Genomic DNA, 23,889 nt, shown 5'->3' with positions numbered 1-23,889 from the left:
TAAGGCCCAAGTAAAGTTGAATCCATTTAGGGCATTTAATTGTTTTTAAAACTGTTCTTCCTTTTGGAGCCTCCATTATACCTTTTACCCGACAGAATGATCATAATAGCCTCCTTGTTGCCCCTCCCACCTAGAATTTCTGTTTCCACTAATCTGCTGGGCTATTATTTTCTAGTTTTCAGAACACCACTTTCACTATATCTTAGCACTGCTGAGGAACTTTTAATGGTCTTTTGTTTACTGTGAAAGATCAGGTTTGGGGCTTCCCTGGTGGCACAGTGGTTGAGAGTCCGCCTGCCGATGCAGGGGACACGGGTTTGTGTCCCGATCCAGGAAGATCCCACATGCCGCGGAGCGGCTGGGCCCCTGAGCCATGGCCACTGAGCCTGAGCGTCCGGAGCCTGTGTTCCGCAATGGGAGAGGCCACAGCAGTGAGAGACCCGCATACCGCAAAAAAAATAAATAAAAATAAAATAAAAAACTGGTTTTAATATGCCATTGTTTCTTAAAATCATCTCCACATCCTCATAAAATGTACTGCTCTTCTGAAGTACATTCCGTTGATAATATCAACATTAGACCGTAGAGAGTGCCTTTCAGAATTTTGTGTTTAATTCTGTTTATACTCATCTACAATTTGTTAATGTGCATGCAAATTTTATTTTTAAGATAGGAGGTAAAACCAGAATAACATTCAAGATTACTTAAGACATCACCTCTTCAAAAGGGCATTTGGGGGCTTCCCCGGTTGCACAGTGGTTGAGAGTTTGCCTGCCAATGCAGGGGACACAGGTTCGTGCCCCAGTCCGGGAAGATCCCACATGCCGTGGAGCGGCTAGGCCCGTGAGCCATGGCCACTGAGCCTGCGCGTCCGGAGCCTGTGCTCCACAACGGGAGAGGCCACAACAGTGAGAGGCCCGCGTACCGCAAAAAAAAAAAAAAAAAAAAAAAAAAGGGCATTTGGTGTTTCACTAATAAATGTGGGATTCTATAGACTTCACATATTTTGAACTTCTCAATATGTTGTACTAATGAATGCTTAATTTGTTTTCCAAATAATGAAAAAACTCCCCTGCACTCAGTGGGCTTTGGGGGGAGATTAATTTTTATTGTTTTGCAATGTCTTTTTACAGAAAATGTTCTACAAACAGTTGTTTCAGATCATAAAACATGACATTTTAACTGATTTTTTAAATCTGCTGGAATATATTTGTACTTAATGGAAATTTAAGATGATGAAATCATTAAGGGTCACTATTAAAATGCGAATACTACAGTGCTCATGCCAGTATGGAATCAGTTTATCTACTTCAGTCACTTGGCAAAGATTATAGGCTAGTGTCATTGATTCCCATTGACAGATGTTAGGCATTCTAAGTACCAGCGATGGGGTTGTGACAAGTCAAAGCCCCTGCCTTCTCAGAGATTACCTTGTAATGGGAGAGCATATAACAGGTAGGAAATGAGTGACAGGAAGAAAATTAAAGTGGGCTGTGGGAATAGGGTACCATCATATAGGGTAGTCACAGAAAACCCCTCTGGTTAAGGTATTCTGTGAGCAAAAACCTGAAGAAAAGCCATGTAGGTAAAAAAAAAGTTGCAATCACAGGGAAGGAGCGAGTGCAAAGGGTGTTGGACAAGCATGTACATGGCTATTTGGGGAATAGAAAGGAGACAATGCAACTGTAAATAAGAGGGAAATTAGGAAAATATCAGGAAAAAGGACATAGCTTGAACCTTCTAGATTTCTCCCTCACAAAAAAGAATTTCAGTTTCTCCTCTCAAGGAGATGAAATTCAAGGAACTCCAGTATTGGCATATGTGTAAGTTACTTGCTGATGTTATACCAGAAACACATCTGTATGCACGTGGGTGGTGACAACATTTTCTTTCATTTTTCTGGAAACCAAACATTATCTCCCTGTTTCTTAGGAAAATACACAAAGTATAAGCGTGAGAGGCATCAAATTTATTCCAGGTCCCCCTGGAAATAAGGATCTTTGTTTTACTTGGCGTGAGTTTTCTGACTTTATTCGAGTGCAGCTAATTTCTGGGCCACCAGCCAAACTTCTCCTTGTAGACTGGCCAGAGTTAAAGGAGGTAAGTACCTTCCTGCTTTGATTGACAGAATTTAATATCACATGACTTATTGCTTCAAAATGTTTACATTTTGTTGTTGAAGTAATAACAGTAACAAAAGGACAAAGTAATATGAATTTTAATACTTCATTATTTAATTCATCACTATGCCCTCATTTGTTTAAAAAAGTGTAATACTTCAAATTATAAGTACTTTATTATAATAGAAAATTTTAAATATGCATAAAAGTAAAAGAAGTATAATAAACCCCCAGTTTCAACAGTTACTGATTTTTGCCCAATTTTATTTCATTGTTCTCTCTCACTGACTTATTAAAAAAATGTTTTTGCTGGAATTTTTAAAAGCATACCAGATATCAAGTCATTCATTATATCCATAAAAACTTCAGTTTGCCTTCCTATGCAAATAGTTAAATCTTTTTTTTTAACATCTTTATTGGACTATAATTGCTTTACCATAGTGTGTTAGTTTCTGCTTTATAACAAAGTGAATCAGCTATACGTATATATATATCCCCGTATCTCCTCCCTCTTGCGTCTCCCTCCCACCCTCCCTATCCCACCCCTTAGGTGGTCACAAAGCACTGAGCTGATCTCCGTGTGCTGTGTGGCTGCTTCCCACTAGCTATCTGTTTTACATTTGGTAGTATGTATAAGTCCATGCCACTCTCTCACTTCATCCCAGCTTACTCTTCCCCCTCCCCATGTCCTCAGGTCCACTCTCTACGTCTGCTTCTTTATTCCTGTCCTGCCCCTAGCTTCTTCGGAACCTTTTTTTTAGATTCCATGTATATGAATTAGCATACGGTATTTGTTTTTCTCTTTCTGACTTACTTCATTCTGTATGACGGACTCTAGGTCCATCCACCTCACTACAAATAACTAAGTTTCGTTTCCTTTTATGGCTGAGTAATATTCCATTGTATATATGTGCCACATCTTTATCCATTCATCTGTCGATGGACACTTAGGTTGCTTCCATGTTCTGGCTATTGTAAATAGAGCTGGAACGAACATTGTGGTACATGACTCTTTTTGAATTAAATACTAATTACTAATACTTAAATACTAATTTTGCAAATGTCTGTCAAATCTGTTACCTTTCAGTTTTCATTCAATTTTTAGAATTCTAATTTTAAAATGTTCACATTCTGGTGTTCAGTTATGGTGTGGCAGAGCCTTATCTGTTGGTATGAAAGCTTATTTTTTTCTAATGGGAAATGATCTCACATGACCGTGGTAGTAAATGAAATTATCCTGTAAAGGAACTGATCATCTAAGAAAAGCTTACATACACTGCGCCCTAGTTTGAGATTGCCCTTTTTTGATTTGTGAGTTTAAAAAAACAGATAAACTAGTATATGAATGTCCTTTAAAAACAATTTTTTTTGTAATACTGTGTTGACTGAAGGATTTCACTGAAAGGCGAGTGTACTTATTTTTTATCTGGAAGCACATATATTGCATAAATCAATACATTCTTTGTGCCTAATGATGTCAATAAAGGATTTGTTGACTGTACCATGGAATAATTGTATACATTTGAGGTGGAAAAAATCTTTACATGTTCATGTTTTTATATGATTTTGTAGGAGGGGAATATAAAAAATAATGACAGCTTGTTAACTCAAAAACTTATTACAAGATTTATTTGCAGATACCATTGAAATCCAACAGTTTTAAAAATGAAACCTAAAACGAATTTCTCATTCTGTTAAGAGATACATTATATGTAGGTGAGCTTGAAAACGTAGTCATTGAATATGTGGTTTTCCTAGAATTTCCTAATTTAATTTTTGACCTACCGTCCCCCTATAGGATCTTTAATAGAAAAGGGGAACTGATTTAACACCTAAGCATGATAAACAGAAAAAATATATTAAATATACACATATATTCTCTCATTTAATCTTCAGCAACATTATGATGTATTATCATTCTTTATAAATAGGAAACAAGTTCTGAAATATTACATTACACGACAGTATTAAAAAGTGGCAAAGTGGAAAAGGGCAGATTTGTATTCATGAACATTTGATTTTGGATATTTGCTTTCCCCACTACTACCCAGAAAAATGTTCAACTAAAAGCTTTTGCTACAAGTCATTTACTGAAAGATAGTCTTTAAAAGTAGTTACTATTTGATGGATAGACAATTATGTAATTAGGAATAAAGACCCTGTAGTGTTTACATTTGGAAACATCAGCACTTTTTATATATTCAAGCTTTTTATAAATTTTTGCAGGTAAAATACAGTCTAGCCATGAATATCTTTTGGTAGTCAAGCATTTAAACTGAACCAGCTTCAAGGGTATCTTTTAAAAAAAAAGTTCTAGCCCTAACACATTATTAATTTTTCTCCCACTTTTAGCAACCTCCTAACGTAATTTGGTAAACAACTTCCTCAAGTAAGGTGAGGGGTGGAGGAAGCGGAGGGAACATTATTAGTAGGAGAGAGATGATAAATCAGCTTTCCTTTTTCGCAAGTTATATCTTTACTATCTTCTTTTTTTTTTTTAACTTTTAAAATCTGACACAGAGGATTGGACTTTCACAGGTTTCTTGCTTGACAATATGTTTTCTTTTGATATATCCAGTATTCATATGTTGGCACACAAATTTGCAGAGTTACACAGGCCTTACGTGAAATAATGGAAAAGCAAGAAACATCTTAAGCTAACAAGACGGTGTAGGTTATCTGTGACTAGTCCTGTTTAACCAAGAGTTGGAAAGCTGTGCATTATTGCTTCGTGTAGACTGGTAGAGTGCTGACAATTGATGGAGGAGTTAAACTGTAGATGACAGTGCTAAAGATGAGAACCTAAGATAAGCTTCTGTTTCCAAGGAAGTCCTTCTAATATGTAAATTTTAGAATTCTTGACTGGCTCTAGAAGCCAGTAATGTCAAATGATATTTTCCCGTTTATCAAATTTTCAATCATTTCTCTAAGAAGAGGATCATTTGTGACAACATGATTGACTTTCAGAAGTTTATTTTAATTGATGAAAGGAACTATTTGTAAATAAAACATATATATTAAGTGATTGTTTCACTTAAATAGTAATCATATTGTTTGGCCTATATGTTTTAGTGCTTCTTAAAATTATTATATCTGTTCTAGTCCATTCCAGTGATTAACGGAAGAGAACTACAGAATCCTCTCATTGTTCAACTTTGTGATCAGTGGGATAATCCAGCACTTGTGCCACAGGTTAAAATAAATCTTATAAAAGCTAACAATTTAAAGGTAAGTTTTAAACATTCTTAAATATTTTCACTTACTTAAAATTCTGGCTTTCATCCTCAGGATCATGTCTTTAGGTGTCACATTTCTTTTTTTGTTTTTTTTTAAATAGTCTTATATAATCTTCATTATTGCTTAGTTTAAGTTAACCTAAAATTTTTAATAGTTAGTTTGAGGAAGTACAGTTTATATCTTGCAAACAGTGTAACAAGGGGCAATATTCTGCAGTTATGTCTGAGTGTTTATTATACAATATTAATAATATTTGGATTTCAGATTAAGAATAGATAATGCTGACGTCAGGTGAATGATGGCAGATACAATGACCTGCAGTATGGGTTATGAAACAGGTATTCTTGGGGAAACTTACAAGCCCTAAGGGTGAGGGAAAAGAGTCATGCGAGTAGCTGTACTCCACCTACCTTTTGGAGAGCTACCAGGGCCTGGGCATAGCTGTTGGACCTATACTGGCTTGTGTTCTAGGGAATTCGGCAAACATGAACATGGCCTCGTAATGTTTGGGCACAGACATAGTGCTTGGATACTGGGAAGTCCAAGATTAGGTACCAAGTGTTTACATTAGTATTGGGGTAACCAGGATGTAGGGGGGACTTTGGATGCCTGGCACAAAGTTTATGCCCTCCTGCAAGGGGGAAGGAAAGGAGCTGCCAGTCCCTTGCAAAGTTATATTTTCACAAGTCTCTCCTGTTGGTTGAAGGGAATTCATTTGTCCCAGCCAGGTTGTTGCCAGGCAACACAGAAGCGAGTTCTTGGAGTTATCTTTAGCCAGGCTTGAGTATCCCTCCACAAATTTTATAATTTTAGTGGATGCAAAAAGTTGGTATTATGTAAATACACAGTTCACTTGAAATTAATCCATTAGTTCATTAAGAATCCCAGTGGGGATTTTGTAGGACTCAACAAGTTTATCTTAAAAGCTATACAGGAGGGAATTCCCTGGCAGTCCAGTGGTTGGGACTATGTGCTTCCACTGCAGGGGGCACAGGTTCAATCCCTTGTCGGGGAACTAAGATCTTGCATGCCATGTGCGTGGCCAAAAGACAATAAATGAAAATAAATAAATAAAAGCTATACAGGAGATTAAAGTGCCAAGAATGACTTGTGATCCACATGAACTTATTTTCAGAGTAAAGTGGAAAGGGTCAGAGGTCTTAGCCTGTCAGAAAAAGACTACACTATTGCTGCTATATAGCCTGAAATAGAAGGCTTACTTCTCTGGCTTAGCAACAGATTTAGGACCCAGATGGAAGAAAGACTTTGAGAAAGATAAGTTTGAGAGAAGATGGATTGGAGGGTAAATGAAACAGGTACAAATATAGGGTTTTATTCTAGCAGTTCAATTACTCTTTCTCACTTTTGTCTCACCAACTATTGCTTTTTTTTTTTTTTTGGTCTGCATGTACCATAATTACCTAATCTTCAGGTTCCATTAAACAGAAATTGGGTATTAGGATTTAGGAGAGAGTCTGATTTTCCTGCTTCTACAGTCTTCACATTTACTTTTGTTCTTAATGTTTGCTTCCAAGAGAGTTAAATAGTGATTATTTTCTACTGGTAATAAGAGTATGATCCTAGTTTTTTAGAGAAGCATCTGCAAAAGACTGAAAGACTCTTCTAACCAATGATTAGGAAATGTGGCCACTGATTCTTAATCACTTAAAAGTAAAAGCTTGGTTATCAATGCAAAAGTAGTATTTCAACAAAGATTTAAGAAGCACATCTGAGTAAATATTAAGAGAAAGATGAAGTAACTAATGATGGACATGGTATTATGCCTTGACTTGAAATTATGTATGTGTATTTATGTTTATTTTTCCTGCGCTGACTCTCACAACCCCCCAGTTTTGGAATATACCTTCAGTGTTTGTGTGACCAAACTTCACTTGATATATCAGCGTTATTGAAACTGAACATTGAATTCTGCAACTTAATAATTGAAATACACAAAATTCTAGTTTAATTGAGTATGAGTGATTATTATCCTTTGGATTATGTGATTACGTATTATATCATTTCAACTAGTTCAAATTAGACAACTTTAGATTTTAGACTGTGCAAATTTAGCTTTTTAAATAGTAATAGAGGAAAAGAATTTGATTCCTAAAATTTTCTAATTAACCGTTTTGTTTTGTTTTTAGCTCACTCCTTCAAACCAACAGCATAAAACCGATGAAAGGGGCAGGGCTAATTTGGGAGTGTTCAGTGTTTATGCCCCTAGGTAAGAACTGAAAGTTTGATAGTTATTGGTATTATAGAGGTTGATTTTTGTTATTACTTGATTAAGTTAAGAGTAATAACTAGCCTTCTATTTAGTGATAGTCAGGAGTTGGAATGGAACAGGAGAAGAGAGGTTTCCTAAATGAGTTAAACTTTGTATAAATTGTCTCAGAATTTTTAGTTACAACTAATGAAGTTTGAACCTCCTTCCCCTTTTTTCTTTTTAGAGGAGAACATATTATGCAGGTTAAAGCCATTTATAACAAGAATACCATAGAAGGACCCACAATTAAGTTAATGATTCTTCCAGACCCTGAAAAACCCATTCGTCTCAATGTTAAATATGACAAAGATGCTTCCTTTTTAGCAGGGGGTATTTTCACTGGTGAGTAATTCACAGTTTTAAAATAAATTTGTAGTATTAATTTACCTCTTACATTAGTGGAATAAATTATTTATCCTGGGTGTTCAGCATGATAAAAAAGCAAGCATGTTGTGGCCTTTCAAATAAGAAAGTACACTTGACTTAGCTATGTCTTCCCTCTCCCCTATATCCTACATTCCTTTAACGGTCAAGAATGAACTAAAAGTTCATATATAAACTGATAGCTTAAGATAATCAGTTTGTGTTTGTTCATTTGCTGAATTGTGAGATTCTGCAAAAGTATGAACTGCTAAATGGCAAAACTGTGGGGGTATGTTCTAAATTTGTTGCACTGTTAAACCAGACAGAACCAGGACTGTTCAGCTTAATTTGGATGGAAATGCATCACATCATAATTTACAATTAAAGATACTTCAGAACAACAAACATTTACTGAACACCTGCTATGTCCATCCACTATGCTAGACTCCTAATTCCAGTAATGAACATGACAGTTTTCAATGAGTTCAGTCTAATGTAGGAGATAATCAAGTAAGCAAATGATTTCAGTGTAATATGGGAGGAGCCAAGTCAATAGGAAATCGTATTTGCTTTGTATAGGTAATTTTCTTGAAGACTTTGGTTTTCTTGAGAGGATGAAGTCCTGTTCATAGTTACAAGCAGTGAAAGAAGCAGACCAGAAATATTTAAGATTGAAATATTAACAATAATTTTAAATAATTATAGCCTTTGAAATCTGTTAAGGGAGATAAGACCTATTTCCTGTGATTAAAAACTGTAATAGGTGGGGCTTCCCTGGTGGCGCAGTGGTTGGGAGTCCGCCTGCCGATGCAGGGGATGCGGGTTTGTGCCCCGGTCCGGGAAGATCCCACATGCCGCAGAGTGGCTAGGCCCGTGAGCCATGGCCGCTGAGCCTGCACGTCCGGAGCCTGTGCTCCGCAGCGGGAGAGGCCACCGTGGTGGGAGGCCCGCGTACTGCCAAAAAAAAAAAAAAAAAAAAAAAACTGTAATAGGTGACAAGTGAATATTACAGGTGATAAATATAAGGGACTATTACAAGTAATAATAGTTTAGCTACTGTATGCTATTGAAAATCATAAAAGAAAGTAAACATTGTATTCTCAGACTACATAAAGCATATAGGTTTGTAACCATTTGGCCTATTCTAGATTGCTGAATATCTGTAGTCTAACCTTTTTTTTAATTTATTTTTTATAGAAGTATAGTTGAATTACAATGTTGTGATAATTACTGCTGTACAGCAGAGTGACTCGGTTATACATATAAATACATTCTTTTTCATGTTCTTTTCCATGATGGTTTATCACAGGATATATTTTTTTAATGTCTTTATTGGAGTATAATTGCTTTACAATGTTGTATTAGTTTCTGCTGGAAAACAAAGTGAATCAGCTATACGTATACATATATCCCCGTATCCCTTCCCTCTTGTGCCTCCCTCCCACCCTCCCTATCCCACCCCTCTAGGTGGTCACAAAGCACAGAGCTGACCTCTTGGTGGTATGCAGCTGCTTCCCACTAGCTGTCCATTTTACATTTGGTACTGTATATATGTCAGTGCTACTCTCTCACTTCATCCCAGCTTACCCTTCCCCTTCCCCGTGTCCTCAAGTCCATTCTCTGTGTCTGCGTCTTTATGCCTGTCCTTCCCCTAGGTTCATCAGAACCTTTTTTTTTTTTTTAAGATTCCATATATATGTGTTAGCATACAGTATTTGTTTTTCTCTTTCTGACTTACTTCACTCTGTATGACAGACTCTAGGTCCATCTACCTCACTACAAATAACTCAATTCCGTTTCTTTTTATGGCTGAGTAATATTCCATTGTATATATGCCACATCTTCTTTATCCGTTCATCTGTCAGTGGACACTTGGGTTGCTTCCATGTCCTGGCTATTGTAAATAGTGCTGCAATGAACATTGTGGTACCTGTCTCTTTTTGAATTATGGTTTTCTCAGGGTATATGCCCAATAGTATCACAGGATATTGAATATAGTTCCTTGTGCTACAAATAACACAGTCTAACCTTTTTGGTCTTGCTTGGCAGACTGTGAAAATAAGACAAAGGATTATTAATAGCAAAGATGTATTTATTAGATTTTTGTGGGAGATTGAGCACTGGAGAGTTACCTGTTATGATTAAGTTCTGTAGACAAATTGTTGGGGAAGACTAATTAAAGAATTGTTTTATTTCTTCATTAGAATTTTATTATTAACACTTAAACAAGATGTATGCTTTAAGACATACAGTTATTTAGCCAAATCCACTAATTGAACTAGAAAGAAAATAATTTTTTAATGTTCATCATTACAGATTTTATGATTACTGTTATTTCTGAAGATGACAGTATCATTAAAAATATTAATCCAGCACGTATTTCCATGAAAATGTGGAAACTGTCAAACAGTGGGAACCGACCACCAGCAAATGTGAGTCATAGAAAGCATTTTAGAAATTAAAAGTAGCTCTTACATTTAACATAAAATTAAATGTAATTTAATATAAAAATGCAGTGTGTATATCCTGGAGAACTAGAAAGTAACCCATTCCATCACTTAGGATTTTTAAAAGATGCTTCAGAGTATGTTTCAGAATTAAGTCTAAAGAACAGTAGCACAAGGCAAAAAACTAAATACCACTAAGAGATAATACAGAAAGTGAGAAAAGGAGATGTGATTGATAGACTACAGAGTAAATTAAAGAAGGGGGTAGAGTGGAGAGAACAGTTTGAGAGTCCGAAGCCTCATAGTCGAATAGAAATATAATACCAGCCACACGTGATACTCAAATTCTGAATTCTGCTAGTAGCCACATTAAAAAATAAAAAGAAATAAAATTAATTTTAATATAGTTTTAAACTAATATACAAAAAGTTACCATTTCACCATGAACTCAATACTTTAAAATTTAATAATGATATTTTACATTCTTGTATCTTTCCAAGTCTTTGAAATTTGGTGTGTATTTTATGCTTACAACACCTCTATTTGGACCAGTCACAATTCAAGTGCTCAGTAGTCACATGTAGTTATTGGCTACCATACCAGACAGTGCCAATCTAAAATAAATCTCAAATTGGAAACTAAACCAAGCTATATCAGGGGTCCTGATTTAATGACATCTTTCAGGATTTATGGTTCAGTTTAGTCATCTGTTTAGGAAACTAGCTTCCTGAATTTATACCATCAGTCCCATCAAGCTGCTTTTACCTTAAAATTATGTCACCACCTTTAAGATCTGTTTTGTGCCCTTTAATAATTAATGGTATATCTTTCCATCGTAACTAATCTCACTTTTGTGTCATACATGCATGGTAAAGATATATACATGTAGGGGTGTGTTTGTGTGTATTTATCAATCCAGATGTGATCTGGGTTCACACTTGGTGAAAGGAAAAATAAATTTTTATTGTAAATACACTATGTTTAATGTTTCTCCATCTCCCCCTTCTTTCCTACTTTTCCTTCTAGGCAGAAATATTTAGTTGTAATAAAATAAAGGATAATGACAAGGAAGATGGCTGCTTCTACTTCAGGTATTTCTCAAATTGTTTCATATTTTAGTGCATATTTTGTTATGAAGTTAATCAGCCTTGGCAACATTTGCCTGCTGAGCTAGGGAGAAATAATTTATGATTGAATAGAAAATGTTACTTTCTTAATTTTTTGGTCAGGAAGTTTTTTGAGAAAATATTTTGTTTGCAAACTTTGTGAAACGGTTTGGGGAAAGATTGTTGTGATAGATATATTTGTTTTCAAAACTATCAAAAACATCAGAAGAATTCTGTCGTCAGAGCACTTTATATTTTATTCTATACAACATTTCTGTAATTCTAAACTTAAGATCTTATGAAGTAAAAAAGCTGAACTAGGTTTTTATTGTTTAACTATGTGACTTTGAGTGTTGCTTCTTTAGTCTGGACCTGTACTTTGAAATCTGAAAATGGTTTTTGAGAGATGGTGTCTAAGGTTTCTTTTATTTATTAGAAATGTTTCTTTCCTTTTAGACTAATAATTGCTTTGTTTTATTTCTTTAAGTGTATAGTTTATTAAGCCATATAGAAAGCAAAATGTACAAGTATAGATATAAATCATTGTTACAATAATAACAGCATTTACAATTACCTGTGTATTTACCTTTGTTGAGGTATTTATTTTTCCATGTGGCTTCAAGTTACTGTGTCTTGTTCTTTCATTTTACCTTGTAGGACTCCCATGAATATTTCTTCCAGGCCAGGTGTAGTGGTAATGAACTCCCTTAGCTTTTGTTTATCTGAGAATGTCACTGCACTGTGTAGCATGCAGGATCTTATTAGTTCCCTGACCAGGGATTGAACCCGTGCCCCCTGCAGTGGAGGTGCAGAGTCCTAACCACTGGACTGCAGGGAATTCCTATCTGAGAATGTCTTAATTTCTCCCTCACTTTTGAGGAACAGTTGCTAGATGTAGGATTCTTCGTTGACAGTTTCTTTCTTTTAGCACTTTGAAAACATGGGCCCACTGCCTTCTGGCTTCCAAACTTACTGATGAGAAATCTCATAATCTTATTGAGGATCCCTTGTATGTAATGATTTGCTCTTCTCTCGCTGCTCTTAATATTTTCTTTTTCTTTGTCCTTTGAAAGTTTGTAATAATGTGTCTTGGTGTGGGTCTCTGAGTTTATCTTACTTGGAATTCCTTGAGCATCTTTATACTTATATTCATGTCTTTCATCAACCTAGGGAAGTTTTCAGCCATTCTTCAAACATGATCTCTGCCCCCTTTTCCCTCTTTTCTCCTTGAACTCCCACAATGTGTATGTTGGTCCACTTGATAGCATCTCAGGTCCCTTAGGCTCTGTTCACTTTCCTTCAATCATTTTTCTTTCTGTTCCTCAGACTCTCATTTCCACTGTCTTATCTTCAAGTTTGCTATTTCTTCTACCTTCTCAAATCTGCCTTTGAATACCTGTAGTGAAATTTTCACTTCAGTTACTGTGCTTTTCAGCTGCAGAATTTGTTTTTGGTTTCCTTTTAAGTTTTCTCTCTCTTTATTGATAAAGCCTGCGTGCAGCAACAAAGACCCAATGCAGCCAAAAAATAATAATAATGATAATAATTTTTAATTGAAAAGTTTAGCTATTATGTATTTCAAAAATGCTTGCCTTGGGGCTTCCCTGGTGGCGCAGTGGTTGAGAGTCCGCCTGCCGATGCAGGGAACACGGGTTCTTGCCCCGGTCCGGGAAGATCCCACATGCCGCGGAGCAGCTAGGCCCGTGGGCCATGGCCGCTGAGCCTGCGCATCTGGAGCCTGTGCTCCGCAACGGGAGAGGCCACAACAGTGAGAGGCCCGTGTACCGCAAAAAAAGAAAAAAAGCTTGCCTTTTTAAAAAATTAGTTAATTTATTTTGGGGGGTCTTCATTGCCATGTGCAGGCTTTCTCTAGTTGCGGCTTGCAGGGGCTACTCTTTGTCACGGGGTGCGGGCTTCTCATTGCGGTGGCTTCTCTTGTTGTGGAGTATGGGCTCTAGGCGCGTGGGCTTCAGTAGTTGTGGCACATGGGCTCAGTAGTTGTGGCTCATGGGCTCTAGCGCACAGGCTCAGTAGTTGTGGCACACAGGCTTAGTTGCTTCGTGGCACGTGGGATCTTCCCAGACCAGGGATCGAACCCATGTCCCCTTCATTGGCAGGCGGATTCTTAACCACTACACCACCAGGGAAGTCCAATGCTTGCTTTTTTTTTTTTTAATAGAGAGATTATTTTATTTTGAAAATACATCATAATTTACTTAACTATTCACATATTTTGGGCTAATTAGATTATTTCCATTTTCATTATTATAAATAACATTGAAATCAACATCTATAAACAACCCTTTTTAGTTCCTTAAGCTAGATCATTTCCTTAATTTCTCTTTCAGATTTTTCATCATTAGTGTGTAGGAATGCAAGAGATTTCTGTGCATTAATTTTGTATCCTGCTACTTTACCCAATTCATTGATTAGCTCTAGTAGTTCTCTGGTAGCATCTTTAGGATTCTCTATGTATAGTGTCATGTCATCTGCAGATAGTGACAGTTTTACTTCTTCTTTTCCGATATGGATTCCTTTTATTTCTTTTTCTTCTCTGATTGCTGTGGGTAAAACTTCCAAAACTATGTTGAATAATAGTGGTGAGAGTGGGCAACCTTGTCTTGTTCCTGATCTTATTGGAAATAGTTTCAGTTTTTCACAATTGAGAATGATCCAATGCTTGCTTTTTGAGTCTATATCTTACTGTTTTTTATTGATCCAACTATTCTTTGTTACTTTCTTTTTTTAAAAAAATTTATTGTTTTTATTTTCATTTTCTATTCCTCATTAACTTGGTAGTTTTGCATTTTTTTACTATTTTCTAAGTGATTCTGTTTATTTTTAAAATTAATTAATTTAGGGATTACAACATGCATAGTTGACATATCAATGTCTAAATGGCAATTTACATTTTGTACCCTCTTTTTGGTCAGTGCATGAATCTTAGAACACTTAAGTTCCATTTTCTCTCTCCCAACTTAACATGCCTTTGTTGTTGTGTATATTAAGTCTTTCATGGCATTATTATTTTATATAGTCAGTGTTCATTTAGACTTTAATTCATTTATCCTTTCTGTTAATCTTCAACTCAGGGCTTCCACCTGGGATCATTTTTCATCTGAGGAAGTTCCTTTAATATTTTCAAGTGCACAGCTGCTGGTGACAGATTATCTAATTTTTACCTAAAAATATATTCCATCTTCATGCTTGAAAAATATTTTTCTGGACATGATTTTCTAGGTTGGCCATTTCTTTCTTGCAGTACTTCCAAGCCATCTTTCACTGTCCCATCATTTCTGTTGAGAAGTTAACGATCAGTTTTAACTGTTGTTACTTTGAAAAGTCACCATTTACCCTCCTTTTTGGTTGCTTTGAATTTTGTTTTCAGCAGTTTTACTGTGATGTGCCTATGTTTGGATTTTTTGAAATTTATCCTGTTTGGTTTTCATAGCCTTTGATTTTGTGGTCTTTGTTCAGTTTTTTTAAATTGTCAGCCATTATTTCATCAAATACTGCTTCTGCCTCATTCTTTTCCTCTTCTCCTCCTTACACTCTTATTTACATGCGCTTAGTCCTTATAGTATTCTCTCTTACCCTCTTTTCTCTATTTGCCATATTTTTGTCTTTCTTCATTCTAGATACTTTCAGCTACCTTCAATTAACTAATCTCTCTCTGTTCAGTGGTATCTAATTGCTATTAAATTCATCTTTGAATTATTAATTTCTGTTTGGTATTTTTAGTTTTTTTTTAAAGGTCCAGTTCTCGGTTGGAATTTTCAGTCTTGTCTTTTATTACCTTGAGCAGTAATCAGAGTTTATTGAAATCTGTCTGGAGTTCGTTTTGGTCTGTTTTGATTGTCTCTTGTTTCTTTTGGCTTTCATTCTGATTCTCTTGCCTCTTCATGTACCGATTTATTTGGGTTTTTTTTTTTTTTACCATACTTTTTATTTATGCATATTTATAGAAATAATTTGAAGTCTAAGATGTTCTCTTTCTCCAGATGGAGTTTACATTTGCTTCTGTCTGTTGTCTGGGATAGACAGTAGCAGTCTATTATCATTTTGGTCCGTTTTCAGAGATTGAGATAATTCTAAGCTCAGTTGCTTTTCCCTTGGGAGCCTGTCTGCTTTAGGTCCACTTCTACTCCTAAGATATTCTCCCAGGAGTCAAGCAACCTTAAATATGAAACTCACTTCCCAGGGTCTCCATGCTATCTTGTATCCTGCTGAGTCATTTTTTTCACTTTTGCTTATTATCTCTCAAACATTTTCAAGCAGATGTCTTTTTTAATATGGTTACCTTCATCCGGAAGTGTTGGTCTGCCATTTGGGAGCAGAAGTCTTGTTTCATTCTTACTGGAACTCTATTAGGAATTATCCTCAGAGAAAACACAACCTAGAGAAAGGTTACATAATTTTCTCCAAGGTTGTGTGTATGTTATAGGCAGAATTTCAATTCAGATGTGTGTTCACAGCCTTTGTTTACTACATTATGCCAATATTTTGAGAATATGAATGACATGGCAGAGCCAACTTAGAGGTCATGAACCACATTGCACGTATCAGACAAGGTATACCGTAGACTGTCGTTTATATATGCATTGTGTTTGTGACCAAAATAGTCTAGCAAGTCTACCTCTTACTAGGTACTGAGTTCTTTATTGATAATTAAATCACAATAAATATATTCTATATATATATATATAGTTATATATTTAGAATATATAAATGGAAAACAAAGCAACATAAAAAGATCAGCTGGAAAATCTATAAATTCACAATATAAAACTGAGTAGGAAATTTGTGTAGAAATAAAGCAAAATTCACTCGATATATAATTCAGCATTTTTTGTGTTTACTTTGTCAACTTTGTATTCCTGTTTTTTCATTTTTTGCCACTGTGTTCATTTTTGAACACAGAGTTTGTGTTCTAGATGTTTTGGGATGGAATGTCCAGGTAAGAGGGATCTGGAATTAAGCCTGATATTGCAGGAAATATTTGGTGAATGAAGGTGAATGTAGTAATAGTAACTCTCCTCTTACTCATTTACTTTTTGTGGAAGGAAAAGAAATGTTAATGTTTTGAATTTCTTCCCCTTTTATTTAAAAGGTTTCAGTGATCTTGTCTCTTTCTTTTTAACTTAGGGATAAAGCAGTTCCTAACAAAGTGGGGACATACTGTATCCAGTTTGGTTTTATGATGGATAAAGCAAATATCCTTAACAGTGAGCAGGTTTGTTTATTCTTCTTATGCATGGCAGTTAGCTTTAGTTAGTGTCACATTTTCTTGCTTGGTTGAGGAGTGTGTTGTTTTGTTTACAAGTGAGTTAATTATTGGTTGAAAGGTATAAATAATGCCATCTTCAGGAATTTTAGCATAGTACATACTTAAATTATGTTGATTAAATTTGACCGGATGCAGAAGTTACTTTTCCATCCCTCTTTATATCGAGGACTCAGTTAGTAAACATTTTAATCTATATCATGGTAAGGTTGCTCCTATCAATTGTACATGAAAATGTTTCAGTTAATAACATTTCAGGTACTAAGATTCTAGATAATGAAGTTCAAGGTAGTTTAACATACATTATCTTCATTATTGCTACTGCACTAAATTTTTTTTAATTACATATATTTTTAAGTGTTTCTAAATTTGTTTTTAGATGGTAAACATTCAAAAATTAATCTGATATGCCTTTTATCCTCAATTTTTACAAGTTGATTAGTTTTAAGAATTTAATGGAAATACGTTTTAGAAGGTAATATTTCATTTCATTTAGTATATGCTCTCTATTTCTTCTCTTCATCTTTAATACTAAACCATTAATGTATTGTTAATCAGAGTGCTTCTTTTGTTAGATTATAGTGGATGTTCTACCTAATCAACCTGTTAAGTTAGTTCCTGAAATTCAGCCAGCTACACCAGCTGTTTCAAATGTTCGCTCAGTTGCCAGTAGGACCTTGGTCAAAGATTTATATCTTCGTATCACGGTAATGTTTATTTACTTCCAAATTACACAAGGTAACAAGAAAAATTATTCCTAGTTTTAGGGTACAAGATAGTTGTTATAGAATCATATCTGGATTATTCAGTTTAAGTTTATAGGAAAACTTGGTGAAGATAAATGCAATACCTATCAATATCTTTATACTTGAATACAAAGAGAGAATGTTTAACATTATACATAAAATCCAGATATACTAAGTATATTCAAAAATGCAGAAATCTGCCTACCTTTCCTAATATATCTTTAATCCACTATCTTATATATGCATTTATGAATGTGTGAAGTAAGTTGATTCTTCAATGTCCGTTTCACTGAGGGGCGGGAAGTAGTTAAAGTATTTATTTTGAAGAGATCTGCTCTCATGGCTGATCATAATGAGCTCCTCAAAGCTTCCAGTTACCCAGAGGGTAAGCAGCAGTAGTGCTGCTAAGAATATTAACAAAAACATGTAAGACACACTAGTGGCACTTCATTTTTATGAAAAGTTTGGCTGATAGAGTACTTAACTCCTTCAGTGTGTTTTCTTGTTTTAGACACATGAGTTGTTCTTAAACTGGTCTTCCCTAGGTCATATATAGATGCTGAAGGTATAGTACATAACTAATTTTTAAATGGGAGTCCTTTTAATAGAGTTGGGAGCCACTGTATTAGATGGAAGCCATTGTATTAGATGGTTCTTCCATGGTTTCTGGGCTTATTTCCTGCCTGTGGAGCACTTACTCTGAAACTGAATTTTGTGTTTGGAGTAAGAAGGATCAGGATGATTTAATATTTGGGGCTTTATAAATAGGTCATATTTCTGATTTGTCCATGCCCTTCTCTGGGTTTAATCTTTTTCTACTTCTTCTAATTAGTTACTTTTTGTTATTTGCTTTAAGGATGACTACAACAATCATACTGGAATTGATTTGGTTGGCACTGTAATGGCTACCATCAAAGGTTCTAATGAGGAAGATGACACCCCACTCTTTATTGGGAAAGTTAGAACACTTGAATTTCCCTTTGTGAAAGGTTCAGCTGAAATCACGGTAATATTTTTGTCTTCCGGTAGATAAGGTTTCTATATTTAATATTTTAAACCACAGTATTACAACACCTGTTATTTTGTATGTATAGCTATGAAGATGTCCTAATTATAGCACTAAGTTGGAAAGTCAGCTAAAATATTTTGAGATTTTGCTCTAAGCTATTACACAGTGAACCCATGATCATTGTTACTATTAGAAAGACCCTCTTTTCCCCTGTGGATGACTGTTTTCTGTAACTGGAGTGATTTTAACTTCAGTGACAGTTTGATATTCATGTTTCATTGAAAAGCTACCATTCTGTGGATAAAAATAGAATCAAACATAGCCCAGGTAAAATGTACATGTATCTGGGAAAGTTTAGTAAAACCAGCTTACCTTTGTTATTCATTTTTTTTCCAAAATGGAAATAGCTTTACTTCTATAAAAAATACACAGTGCAAGAACATCAAAAATAATCACTATATTATCACCCTTCAGAGATATTGATGATTAGCAATTCAGTGTATAACCTTCCACACTTTTCTGTGTATACACTGACACTTCATGGATGTCCTGTGTGAGTATGATTTATATAGACATGGAGGAGGGTGTAAAATTTCATTAATATAATAGAACTCTGCTTTCATGAAAATCTTCTTTTCTTATTTAACACATCCTTGATACATTTCTTTACCAGTATCAGCAAGTATAAACCTACATCATTGTATTGATAATAATTTATCTGATCAATCCTAAGTGAAAATTTAGTTTCTTTGCAAAGTTTTATCAACAGTGCTTCCATCAGCTTTCTTCTATGTATATCCTTTGCACAAATCTGTTTCCTTAAGAAATTGCTAGAAATAGAATTGGAGATAGGGAGTGTACATTTTTAGCCTTTTGGTAGTTATTGCCAATTGCCTTTCAGTTTATATTCCCACCAGAAATACGTGTACATTCTCATATTACCAACCCTGAATAGAATGGTTTTTAAAATTCAACCACTCTTCCTATTGTTAAATATTTTCTTTGTTACTAGGAAGGTTTGAACGTTTTTCATGGTTTTGACCTTTGTAGGATTGGCCCTTAACTCTTTTTTTTTTTTTTAACATTTTTATTGGAGTATAATTGCTTTAAATTCCTTAACTGTTTTTCTTCTGGGAGATTCATTATTTTCTTCTTAATTTTATATTAAAGATGTTAATGCTCTTTTGTGTATAAGTAGCTTTTTCCTGAGTTTGTCTTTTAGATTTTAGCTTTGTTTATATCAGGGCAGGAGGAATAGTTGTATTCACAGTGATAGCTCTTGTATTCTTAGGCCTTTAATTTTTTTATTGGTCTTGATTTTATTTTTATCTTTTTTTCAAATTCATTAACTAAATTTTTGGGTATCATTTATTGAATAATTCTTCCTGTACCAATAAATATGAAATTTCACCTTTTCTGTATTTTTTTGTTGTTGCCGGTGTTTATCTTTTTATCTAATCCAGTGCTAAAATCACATTGTTTTAGCAATATTAGGCTTACAATTGGGGAAACTGCCAGCTTGTACCTGGCCTACAGTTCAACTTGTTGGTTGGTCTGGCAGTAACCGAACATTACAGCATTTCCATTTTAATTAGTTCTCAACATTTTTAAAATTCTGGAGTTTTCACGAAGAGACATTCCTGATTTATTCGGAGAATTCTAAAGACTTGGCAGTTCGGGGCCAAGATCTCTTAAAGCAGCAGGATTTTCCGGTCAGCTGCATCCATGTTACTTCTTTTCATCTCTTGACATTGAGAACAAGTGTCAGTTGCTACTTATATTTACACTTGTTCTCTTATTTTTATCATAGTGGAGGGTAAAGTGACATTTTCTTGTACCCTAACAAAAATTAGGTAATGAAAACCACAGGTTGAAAAACAAAGAAGGGTGGGGAAGACATGTTGAACATGCAGAGTTGGTTTGTATTGGAAGAACACGCGTAGCCCACTACCTATATCCTGGTTACCTCTGTCCTATTTCCTTGGCCCCGCCACAGGCATTTGAAATTAGTTACCCTGCTGTACACATTTCTGAGGCTAAGACGGTGACTTAAGCTATTCCCCCACAGCTGCATATGGAATCTCAGCTTCATGTCATGAATATGAATTTCCACTAGAGGTTCCTAATATCACACTGAATAAGCAGAAATCTCACAGGTCCTACTTGGCTCCTGACCCATACATTAATTTAGTAGGTCTGGGGCAGGGCTTAGGAATCTGATTTGTGCAGGTGATTCTTATCATTAGGGACGTTTAGGAAACACTGGTATAAAACACAATCATTTGTAAATGTTCCGTTTGCTTAAAAAGAACTTGTACTGCTTTCTTTAAAGTTTTAATCTAAATTTATAATTATTCAAGTTTGTTAATTGTGTTATTCAAATTCTTTATATTATTTGCCTACTTGATCTGGGAATTTCTGAAAGAGATGTCTAAGTTTTATTCTGCTATATATTTATCCTTTTCTCATATTCCAAATTGCCATTTGTGTATGGATGCAGTTTTGGACTCCTCAGTTCTCTTCAGTTCTGTTATTCCATGTATCTTGGTAAACTGTACATCACAGATTACAAACTATAAAACTTTGAGATAGGAAAGGCCTCCTTAAACAGGACATAAAGGAAAAGATTTTATATTTAACTATATATATAAATAGAGGATTAATAATATATTGGTGTAACAATATACTAATACAGTATATTGAACATATTTTTAAAACATCCTAAAGAACTTCCTGCAAATCAGTGAGAAAAAAGGCAATCTAGTAGAAAAATAAATGACCAAAGAACAGAAGCAGGCAGTTAATGGAAGAGAAGGTATAAATGACTAATAAACAGGAAGCATGACCTCAGTACTAATCAGGGAAATGCTAGTTAAAACAATAATGACTGGTTGTTTTTAATACATCGTTTTAGAAGAAAGAAGTATTTGATTAATAGTAAGTGTTGGCCAAGCATCAGGGGAACTGGATATTCTTATACACTGATGGTGAGAGGATAAATTGATGTAGCCTTTTTGAAGGGAAATTTGATACTACTTATTAAAATAAACTTTTAATAAGTCACTATAGGGACTTCCCTGGTGGTTCAGTGGTTAAGAATCCACCTGCCAATGCAGGGGACACAGGTTCGATCCCTGGTCTGGGAAGATCCCACATGCTGCCGAGCAACTAAGCCCGTGCGCCACAACTACTGAGCCTGCGCTCTAGAGCCCCGGGAGCCACAACTACTGAGCACATGTGCCACAACTACTGAAGCCCGCACACCTAGAGCCCATGCTCTGCAACAAGAGAAGCCACCGCGATGAGAGGCCCACGCACCGCAAAGAAGAGTAGTCCCCACTCACCTCAACTAGAGAAACCCCGCATACAACAATGAAGAACCAACACAGCCGTAGATAGATAGATAGATAAATTTATGGGGGAAAAAGTCATTATATTTCTCTATTCTAGAGAACACACCAAGAAGTACTGAAAGCTACTTTCTTTGCTGTATTATAAATAATAGCTAAAAAATTTTAAATGAAATGTTCATCACCCAGTGAAAGGATATTATAGCATATTGTATCTATATTATGCATAAATGTAAAAAATTGGTATTTAAACATTCACTTGAATTGATTGACAGATCAAAATGAGTGCTGAAAGCAAATTGCTACAGTGTAAAGTATATGTTATTTTTAAAGTGCAAACAGTTTTATTTTTGTGTTTATATTCAGGTAAATACATTGAAAACAGCTTTCAGAAACTAAGTGGCGGGATTGGGGATTGGTTTAATGATGGACTTATAATTTTATTATTTCATGGATTGTTTTACAGTGTTCTATCAATTTAGATTTTTTAAAATTTTACATCTGAATTTTATTGTGGTCTAAAAAAACAAAACAACTAGTACCTATTGTTTCCTTGTAAGACTGAAAAAGTTATTTTGGATATAAATATTTATATTGCATTATTTACTAGTTATATGTTATGGTCTCAAAGTATATCAGAAGTTTGTGTGTGTGTGTATGTGTGTGTGTGTGTGTGCTCATTAATGAAGACAAATACATTAAAAAAGACAAAAAACAAATCTTCAGAGCTTTTCAGGACCTTTTGTTTGGTCACCTGGGACTGGTTGGGTCTACTTCCATGGTAACAGCTGTAACTTAAACTCAGCATTGGGCTTTGTGCATTTTTTTGTGATTATTTTTATAACTTTCATACCGTCAGCTGTTTTACGCTGCTTGAACTTAAAGGTTGGAATCAGGAAGATACTTCTAGTCAGGATATAAGTGGCCATTGATATTTCTGGCCTGGAAAGATACTTTTTCTTATAGTTTTCCATTGTATATAATTTTTGCATAAGCTATTTATTGATAAGATAATTTGACTTTCAAACCAATAACAAAAGGTAAAGAGTTCTATGTCTTGGATGGTGCTGCTGATGTTTTAATGAATGCTTAATGAATCTCACAGGTCAGTCAATTTTGCCTTTTGCCTTTAAAATTTACCACTTACTTGAAAACAGAGTACAATGAGATATATAACATTTATACATTTACAAATACCTTTTTAAATCTCGTTTTTCCTTACTGCTTTTTTCTTTATACAGAGTCTAGTTCTGGCAGAAAATAGTCCTGGAAGGGATAGCACTGAGTATTTTATTGTGTTTGAGCCTCGGCTGCCAGGCTTATCAAGAACATTAGAATCATATATCCTACCATTTATGTTTTACAATGGTAAGTTTCTAGGAAAATAGAGGATAAACTCTTAAGTTTGTGGTACTTTATATAACCTCGTTTTGCTCTCCATTAACATGGTGCTTACTAGTTATCTAATCATGTTATGACATTTTGGAAAAGTCACAATTTAAAAATTGAAGTAAATTATCTGAATATTTTTTCTTAGATGTTAAGAAGCAGCAACAAATGGCAGCACTTACAAAAGAAAAGGACCAATTATCTAAGTCTATTATAATGTATAGAAGTTTATTTGATGCCAGCAAACAGCTTCTTGATGAGATGAAGTGTAAGTCATTTTGTGTTCAAATGATGCTTTGGGGAATGGTGAGGTAGAAGGTTGAGGCCATGAGACACAAACATTGTCTAATTTCCTGAACTTAGAAGTAAACTGCAGGACATGGCAGAAAGGTGGTAGTGATGGTTTATATTACTCATCATTCGATCTTCTTAAGATGAAGTATTCCTGCATTTTAAATAAATATATATCTTGTTTACCTACAAAAATTTGAAACTTTTACTAGAAATCTGAATCTATAGAAATTTAAAGGTTTTGACATAACAGTAATAAGGTTTATATCTAGCTCTAG

The 23,889-nt window shown here is 34.9% G+C and overlaps 1 protein-coding gene across 1 annotated transcript in view; it reads left to right on the top strand.

The window, feature by feature from the left end:
• SMCHD1 (structural maintenance of chromosomes flexible hinge domain containing 1) overlaps positions 1-23,889 on the top strand; it is a 127,315-nt gene that overhangs the window by 73,360 nt on the left and 30,066 nt on the right. The window contains exons 29-39 of the mRNA XM_060118750.1: positions 1,933-2,100; positions 5,223-5,348; positions 7,505-7,584; positions 7,811-7,968; positions 10,306-10,421; positions 11,463-11,527; positions 16,688-16,775; positions 17,402-17,533; positions 18,429-18,578; positions 23,173-23,299; positions 23,469-23,588. Coding sequence (XP_059974733.1) covers positions 1,933-2,100; positions 5,223-5,348; positions 7,505-7,584; positions 7,811-7,968; positions 10,306-10,421; positions 11,463-11,527; positions 16,688-16,775; positions 17,402-17,533; positions 18,429-18,578; positions 23,173-23,299; positions 23,469-23,588 — 1,330 coding nt within the window. The remainder of the gene's footprint in view (positions 1-1,932; positions 2,101-5,222; positions 5,349-7,504; positions 7,585-7,810; positions 7,969-10,305; positions 10,422-11,462; positions 11,528-16,687; positions 16,776-17,401; positions 17,534-18,428; positions 18,579-23,172; positions 23,300-23,468; positions 23,589-23,889) is intronic.

This window comes from Mesoplodon densirostris, chromosome 15, assembly GCF_025265405.1.
Source record: "Mesoplodon densirostris isolate mMesDen1 chromosome 15, mMesDen1 primary haplotype, whole genome shotgun sequence".
Classification (NCBI taxonomy): Eukaryota; Metazoa; Chordata; class Mammalia; order Artiodactyla; family Ziphiidae; genus Mesoplodon; species Mesoplodon densirostris.
The sequence above is the reverse complement of the archived record's forward strand: the minus strand, read 5'-3'. Positions and strand labels throughout refer to the sequence as shown.